Genomic DNA, 8,563 nt, shown 5'->3' with positions numbered 1-8,563 from the left:
TGATGGTGGTAGTAGGATTAGTAAAAACTTATATTTTGGTTCTTAGTTGTTCCTGGTGGCATTAGGATGTCATGTTATTACTTTTGGTTGTATTTTTTTGTCGTTGTAATATGACATCTATTTGTCTAATACAATGCACACTTGCCAACATACAAACTGATATATACTTAATAATACTTGTGTTTGGTTAATACATGAAGTTAGTGTACTTATGTTGTTAAGTTACTTTCCAACTTCTTGGTGTACTTTCTTTCATTCTTGAGGAATTCCTTAGACTGTAGCTTGATATTAAATTGAATATTCTCTAATTATTTTCTAATTTCTGTTCATTATAAGTTCAGTTGTTACTAAGAATTATGAGTATCCCATCCCATACCTTGGAATCTAACTTTGGTTCTTAAGGCGTAATTTGGCGATAATTACTCGTTGCCCAAATGCTTAAAGCAGAATAAGAAAATCATAGTGTGTAAATACTCATCAACAAAGGCTCACCGTTGGAGGAAGAAATACCTCGATAGCTGCCTTAAGATTTGAGAGCTGTCAACCTAATAAGATGCTATAAATATTAAGTCATAGTAGAAAGAAAATCATGGTGAATATTTGGTACACATCGACATGGTGAAAAAAAACAAGGAGAGAAACTAGAAGGAAAAAAAAGAATTTGGAAAAAGTAGAATAGTATAACATAAAATAAGGATATTAAAATAATTGGGGCTCAATATATAAATAATACGATCCTAATGAAGCTCTTTCCAATTATAAAACACTCAGCTCAATTCAGTTGCATTAGTTGTTAGTTTGTTAGGTTAGTTACAACTCACGTGACAAGCACGTGCGCAGGAATAAACGGAAAGGGGGAATTCAAAAAGTTAGTTATAACTAACTTTCCCACCCCTTCCTATATAGTGGATGTTTTCTCATTTTGTAAGATCTCATGAGATGATTTGAAATAAAGAATCTCTTTCTTCCCTCTCGTCTCTCTCTCACTTCATCTCTGTTTTCCAGAACTCAATTGAGTTCTTGTCGAGCAAGCTGTTCAAGGACAATTCTTCCCATTTGTCCTTTAGGTGAGCTCATTATTCTTTCCTTTTCCTTTTAAAACTGTAGAGGTTGTAATATTGGTATTAGAGCTTTTTGCTCCTTGGATCTGTGAAAATAGGGGACCATAATACTCGTATGCAAGAGCTACGCAGGGAAGTTAATAATCTCAAGGGTTCGATGGATGCAGTCACGACTTCTGTTTCAAAATTGAGAAGTTTTGTGGATCATAAAGTGGCCCAAGCTATGAAGGAAATCAGGAAATTTTTGGTGAATAATTTAACTAATCATCACAAGGGTCCTGCTGAGAATGAAGGTCCAGAGGTGGTGGTTCCTCGGCCTAGAGGTTACCAATTGCCAACTCGCGATTATCATGTGGAGTTCCCAGCTTTTGATGGCCTAGGTTTGAAGGACTGGCTGTATAAATGTGAGCAGTTCTTCATTGTGGATGGCACTCCCGAGGATTCTAAGATGAAACTGGCTTCGTACAAGCTGGAAAGGAAGGCATTATAGTGGCACCAATCTTATATGAAGCATCGAGTGACTAGAGACTATCCTCGTTGGGGTGAGTATGTAGCTTATTTGTATGCCAGATTTGGATCTGAACTGTTTGACGATCCCATGGGAGACTTCAAGGACTTGAGGTAGGTAAGCTCGGTGTAAGATTATGTTGACACGTTTGATGAATTGCTTATTAGAGTAGAATTATCAGAGGAGTATGTTGTTAGTTATTTTGTTAGAGGATTGAAAGCAGAAATTGGTTTACCTATCAAAATGTTAGCACCCAGAACTTTAGCTAAGGCGATTAGTCTATCCAAAATTCAGGAACAAACATTGATAGTACAGAAGCAAGTTTTCATGGCCACCTCAATTCCATCTTATTCAACCAAAAACACTCCAAAATTTCCTTGTGTTAACTCTCAGTTCCCTAAATACACTGCCTCAATGCCCTCCAAATTTAGCCAACCTTCCAGTAGACCTCCAAATGTTCTTACCACATCCATAAAACCTACCTACAGAAATACCAAGAAATTAACTCCAGCTGAAATGGAGGAAAGGAGGAGTAAGGGACTATGTTATAATTGTAATGAGAAGTATAGATTTGGGCATGTATGTAAGAACATGAGGCAATTTTTTTCTATGGAGGTGGAGGAGGAAATAGAAGAAGTTGAGTTGGAAGATGAAGTGATGTTAGACTCACCAGAATTGATAACAATGATAGGTCAAGGGTTAGAGACTAATGTTGAGGGGTCTATTCTACCTCATGTATCAGTCCATGCCATGAATGGACTGCATGATTTTAGAACTATGAGGGTAATTGTATCAGTCAAGGGTAAGGATGTGCGGGTTCTAATTGATATAGGGAGCACTCATAATTTCTTGGATCTTAACACTGGCAATAAGTTGGGATGTGTTTTGACAACTATTGATGTATCTGTTGCTGATGGAAAGAAGGTACAGAGCAACTATATTTGTAAAAAGCTAGTTTGGAAAATGCAATGTTTCTTTTGATTCTGATATGTTAGTGCTGCCAATTGGAGGGTGTAGTATGGTCTTGGGAATTCAGTAGTTAATCACGTTGGGTGACATTATGTGAAACTTCGAGAAACTTAGAATGGAGTTCAGTATCATGGGACATAAAGTGTCATTGAGAGGAGTTCAACCTCCTGCAACTAAGATGATTCAATAGGCCAGCATGGACAAGCTATTAGCCAAACCTGCAGAGCTGTGCATGATATTTGTGGGTTTATTTCTTGAGAATCAATAGCAAGGAGTAGAAATCAGCCTTTTTACATTGGAAGGCCTGCCAAGGGAACCAAGTATGAACTGGGATTTGCAGTCTATATTGCAGAAGTACAGTGATTTGTTTGAGGAGCCAACATAACTCCCTCCCTCTAGATTACATGACCACAAGATCACCTTGAAAGAAGGTGTCTCCCCCATCAACATCAGGCCTTACATATATCTTAATGTTCAGAAAAATGAGATTGAAAAGATAGTGAATGAGATGCTAGTCTTTGGAGTTATTAGGCACAGCACCAGCCACTATTCATCTCCTATTGTGATGGTAAAAAAGAAGGATGAATCATGGCGATTGTGTGTAGATTACAGAGAGTTGAACAACTGTACAGTGAAGGACAAGTTCCCCATTCCTGTGATTAAAGAATTGCTGGATGAACTTCATGGTGCCAAATACTTCTCTAAGCTGGATTTAAGGTTAGGATATCATCAAATTAGGATGTTTGAACCAGACATACTTAAGACTGCATTTAGAACCCATCATGGCCATTATGAATTCATGGTTATGCCTTTTGGCTTAACAAATGCCCCTTCTACTTTTCAAAGCCTAATGAACCAGATCTTTCACAACTATCTCAGAAAATTCATCTTAGTTTTTTTTTGTGACATCTTAATATATAATCAAAGTTGGGATGACCATCTGTTACATTTAGAGAAAGCTTTCAAGGTCTTTCGATCCCATACATTATTCATAAAACAAAGCAAATGTGCTTTTGGAGTCACACAGATTGACTACTTAGGCCATATTATTTATGAGTAAGGTGTGGCTATGGATAAACAAAAGGTTCGGGGTGTGCTGGATTGGCCACTACCCACTACCATAAAAGGTCGAAGGGGATTCTTAGGGTTGACAGGCTACTATAGGAGGTTTATCAAAGGATATGGCATCATTGAAAGACCCCTCAATGATCTACTCAAAAAGGAGAATTTTCAGTGGAATCCTGCAGCAACTGCTGCATTTGAAGATTTGAAACTAGCTATTACTTCAGCTCCTATATTAGCTCTTTCAGATTTTTCAAAGGAATTCACAATGGAAACGGATGTTTCTGGTAGAGGAATTGGAGCTGTTTTAGCACAAGACAACAGACCAATTGCCTTTTTAGCAAGGGATTATCAGACAAGAACAAGGCATTATCTGTCTATAAAAGGGAGCTGTTGGCATTGGTTTCTGCTATACAAAAGTAGAGACCTTATCTACTAGGGAGACCATTTATCATCAAGACTAACCACCACAATCTTAAATACTTGTTGGAGCAGAGGCTTACCACTCCCAGTCAACAAAAATGGCTGGTCAAATTACTTGGCTATGATTATTCTATAGCCTACAAGAAGGGGAAGGAGAACATTGTAGCTGATGCCTTGTCCAGAAAAGAAGAGTACATTCAGCTTTACAGCATCTCTGGTGTCAACTCAGATCTTTTAGACACAGTTAAAGCCATATGGAGGCAAGAACCTGCACTTAAACATCTTATCCAATCCATACAGGATATGCATGTCAACAAACCTTATTACAAATTCCAAAATGGGATCTTGAGCAGGAAGAACAAACTGATGGTAGGAGTTAATTCCATAATCAGAGCTCAACTTATCTCCTTTTACCATGACTGCCCTATGGGTGGCCACTCTGCATTACAGCCACCTTAAAAAGGCTTAAACAAGACTTCTATTGGAAGAAGATGAAGCAGGATGTTTATACTTATGTAAGAGCATGTGATGTTTGTCAAAAATACAAAAGTGAGAATGTAGCCTATCCTGGTCTACTACAACCTCTCCCTATACCTGATAAGGTGTGGCAAGACATCTCAATGGACTTTATTGAGGGCCTTCCTAAGGCTGCTTGGAAGGAGGTGATATTTGTGGTGGTTGATAGGTTGAGCAAAGCTGCCCATTTCATACCCCTTAAACATCCTTATACTGCTTTGGATGTGGCTCGGGTGTTCATGAATCAGGTGTTCAGACTATATGGAAAGCCCAAATACATAGCATCGGATAGAGATGTTGTCTTTACAAGCATGTTTTGGAAAGAGTTATTCAGATTGCAGAAGGTTTCACTGCTGACTTCCACTGCATACCATCCTCAGACAGATGGTCAAACAGAGGTTGTTAACAGATGTTTGGAATGCTACCTTAGATGCATGACATTTGAGAAGCCCAAAGCATGGCCACAGTGGTTGCCTTTGGCTGAGTGGTGGTAGAACACCACTTATCATTCCAGCACAAACATGATACCATATGAGGCAGTGTATAGTCAGAAACCACCTCCCTTACATCCCTACATGAGTTTTGATTCCCAATTGGATGTGGTCGATAGAAGTCTCCAAGCTAGAGAAGCTACTCTGAGATTATTGAGGTTCTAACTGGAGAAAGCTCAAAATAGAATGAAGGTGCAAGCTGATAAACGAAGGACTGACAGGACATATGCAATAGGAGATTGGGTCTATGTCAAGCTACAGCCCTACAGACAACTTTCTCTAAAGCAGCATGGTTTTCAGAAACTATCATCCAAATATTTTGGACCCTTCAAGATCCTTGATAGAGTGTGATCAGTAGCATACACCGTGGACCTCCCTGCTAGTACCAAGATCCATCCTACATTCCACATCTCACAGCTGAAAAAGAAGATAAGGTCTCACTCAGCCACAGTCACTTTGCCTATAGTACTTTCAGAAGCTGGTCATGTGTTGCTAGAACCTGAGTCCATACTTGATAGACGGATAATTCAGAAGAATGGGAGAGTTGTATCCCAAATTCTAGTCAAATGGTTTAATGCCACACCTGAGGACAGTGCATGAGAAGACTACCACGACCTTAAGCAGAGATTTCCTCATTTCAGTCCTTGAGGACAAGGATTATTTGAAGATGGGGGTATTTGATACGATCCTAATGAAGCTCTTTCCAATTATAAAACACTCAGCTCAATTCAGTTGCATTAGTTATTAGTTTGTTAGGTTAGTTACAACTCACGTGACTAGCACGCGCACAGGAATAAACGGAAAGGGAGAATCCAAAAGGTTAGTTATAACTAACTTTTTCACCCCTTCCTATATAGTGGATGTTTCCTCATTTTGTAAGATCTCATCAGATGATTTGAAATAAAGAATCTCTTTCTTCCCTCTCATCTCTCTCTCACTTCATCTTTATTTTCCAGAACTCAATTGAGTTCTTGTCGAGCAAGCTGATCAAGGACAATTCTTCCCATTTGTCCTTTAGGTGAGCTCATTCTTCTTTTCTTTTCGTGCTAAAACTGTAGAGGTCGTAACAACAAATGAATATATGGTTGTCGGTATTTTTATGTCTTTCACTTCTTAAGTCCATCATGTGACTACGAAGGAGATGACTAATCTGTGAGTAAGAAGTACATTAAATAAAAGGGGTTTAACTTTATTAAAGATTTTTAAAAAAAATAAGTCTTTTTTTAATTTGGTGGCTTTTCGTTAGGTGGAGAGTATTTTTAAAAAGTTTGGCAGAATAGATGTGGCCCGGTTGTATAACGAATGGTACATGTGAACAATATACTAAAGTAGTGTCACGATCCAAAACCTAACCCGTCGTGATGGCGCCTATCATAGTACTAGGCAAGTCGACCTTTCCAAAACACTTTCAAAATTTAACAGAAATGAACTAAGACATTTAAAATAACCGAAATTTCTCATAAATACGGGGTAAAACACAATTAAACATAAGTGCGGAAAAATAACCCAACATCGGGGTGTCACTAAGTCATGAGCATCTAAACCAGACTAGAACCAGAGTTTACAATGTTCCAATAATACCCAAACAGAAAGAAAAGATAATAATAGAGGAGAATCAAGGGTTACGGACGCCGACAGCTACCTCGTAAGTCTCCGACAAACACAAGTGCACGGACTTAACGATCACTGCGAACGGTCTCACCTGAATCTGCACACAAGGTGCAGGGAGTAACGTGAGTACTTCCAACTCAGTAAGTAACAAAATTAAATAAGGAACTGAGAAGCAGTGACGAGCTACACAAATGTCGTTCATTTCAGTAATTTCAGCAAGAAAAGTAGGCATGCTCTCAATTCGGTGTCTTAAATCAAAACATTTCGAGCTCAGGTACAACAATATAAGCCCTCCAGAAAATTCCACAACAACAACATCTAGCAACGAAGTACAACAGCAAAATAAGAGCAAGTACAGCCTCACAGGGCTACTGCCACTCATCTATCTCAACAGCTCAATCACTCAGCTCCCAGCCTCAATACTCACAATCAAAGGTACCTGTGCTCACTGGGGGTGTACAGACTCCGGATGGGCTCCTACATCCCAAGCGCTATATTGCTGCAGCGTGCAGCCCGACCTAATACTGATGCGGCGTGCAGCCCGATCCATATATTGTTACGGCGTGCAGCTCGATCCAAGTACTGTCGTAGTGTGCAGCCCGATCTAATATCATGGCCTAAAGGCTTGTTGCGGCGTACAACCTGATCCAACATTTACTGCGGCGCGTAGTCCGATCCAACATATCTCACACAGCTCTCAACCCACTCATGCCCTATATCAGTCACTAGCCTTTCCAGCCTCAGAATTATCACAACAACAGCCCAAACAAAGACTATAACAAGTACAAATCAAATCATGGGAGAGAGCTGGGACAAAATGCATAAGCAAATAATGACTGAGTATAAGACATCAATTTAACATTCAATACAACAAGTTCACGAACATTGTGGGTCCCAACATGGTTTCCATATAACCTAAGCATGATTTCTACCATGTAAGACAGTCAATAACTCGAAAACAAGAGTGAACAGGTAATAACAAGGTGTATTTGACTTTACAGTCCACCAGGACGGACCAAGTCTCAATCCCACTCGGTTCACACTCACACGCCCGTCACCCAACGTGTGCGTTACCTCTAAATATCAACATCATATGAATTTCTCGGGATTTCATACCCTAAAGACCAGATTTAAGACCGTTACTTACATCAAACCGAGCAAATCTATATTCCGATATGCTTTTGCCCCTCAATTCGGCCTCCAAATGCTCCGAATCTATTCACAACCAGTACAACACCAAGGAATGAATTCCACAAGAAAAACTACCAAATTAGACTCAAAAAGCCGAAATTGGCTCAAGCCCGACGCGCAGGCCCACGCCTCGAAATCCGACAAAAGTTACAAAACTTGAAAGTACATTCACTCACGAGTTCATACATACAAAATTTATCAAAATCCGACGTCATTTGTTCCCTCAAATCCTTAAATTTAAACTCTCCAAAATCCCAAGCCCTAACCCCCTATTTTCACCCCTAAATTCCACTAATTAGATGATAATACAATGAGAAAACACCATAGATAGGAGTATTAAAGCCCAAGCAACTTACCTCACTGAAAACCCTTGAATCTCCCTTCAAAATCACTCTAAAAGCTCTAAAACCCGACTTGAAAATAGTGAAAATAAACCAAAATTCGCGAAGTGCCCTATTTATAGTTTCTGCCCAGGTCTTTCGCACCTGCGGCTAAATATGCGCACCTGCGGCCACGCGGGTGCAGAAAAGACCTCGCACTTGCGGCCACTGCCTGACCTCCTCACTTCCGCTTCTGCGGACTCGCAGATGCGACCTCTCCTACGCACCTGCAGACCCAGCCTACCTTAACACTGTCCGCACCTGCGAACTCCCACGCGCGCCTACGACCTCGCACCTGCGGCTCCCCTTCCGCAGGTGCGGAAAACACCAGCAGCTTCAGAAACCAGCAAA

At 40.0% G+C, this 8,563-nt stretch overlaps 2 protein-coding genes across 2 annotated transcripts; both read left to right on the top strand.

Annotated features, from left to right (window-relative positions):
• The first annotated feature begins 1,566 nt into the window (after positions 1-1,566).
• Positions 1,567-4,482, top strand: LOC142178308 (uncharacterized). The gene is made up of 6 exons (XM_075247639.1): positions 1,567-1,682; positions 1,737-2,493; positions 3,017-3,255; positions 3,466-3,505; positions 3,623-3,992; positions 4,160-4,482. The coding sequence occupies exons 1-6, from the start codon at positions 1,567-1,569 to the stop codon at positions 4,480-4,482; spliced, it is 1,845 nt and encodes a 614-aa protein (XP_075103740.1).
• Positions 4,483-5,216: 734 nt separating this feature from the next.
• LOC142178307 (uncharacterized) lies at positions 5,217-5,630 on the top strand. The gene is made up of 2 exons (XM_075247638.1): positions 5,217-5,375; positions 5,448-5,630. Exons 1-2 carry the CDS (start codon positions 5,217-5,219, stop codon positions 5,628-5,630), a joined length of 342 nt encoding a protein of 113 aa, XP_075103739.1.
• Positions 5,631-8,563: the final 2,933 nt, after the last annotated feature.

The sequence above is a fragment of the Nicotiana tabacum genome, chromosome 24, assembly GCF_000715075.1.
Source record: "Nicotiana tabacum cultivar K326 chromosome 24, ASM71507v2, whole genome shotgun sequence".
Lineage (NCBI taxonomy): Eukaryota > Viridiplantae > Streptophyta > Magnoliopsida > Solanales > Solanaceae > Nicotiana > Nicotiana tabacum.
Note: the sequence above shows the minus strand (reverse complement) of the source record. Positions and strands in the feature narration are given on the sequence as shown.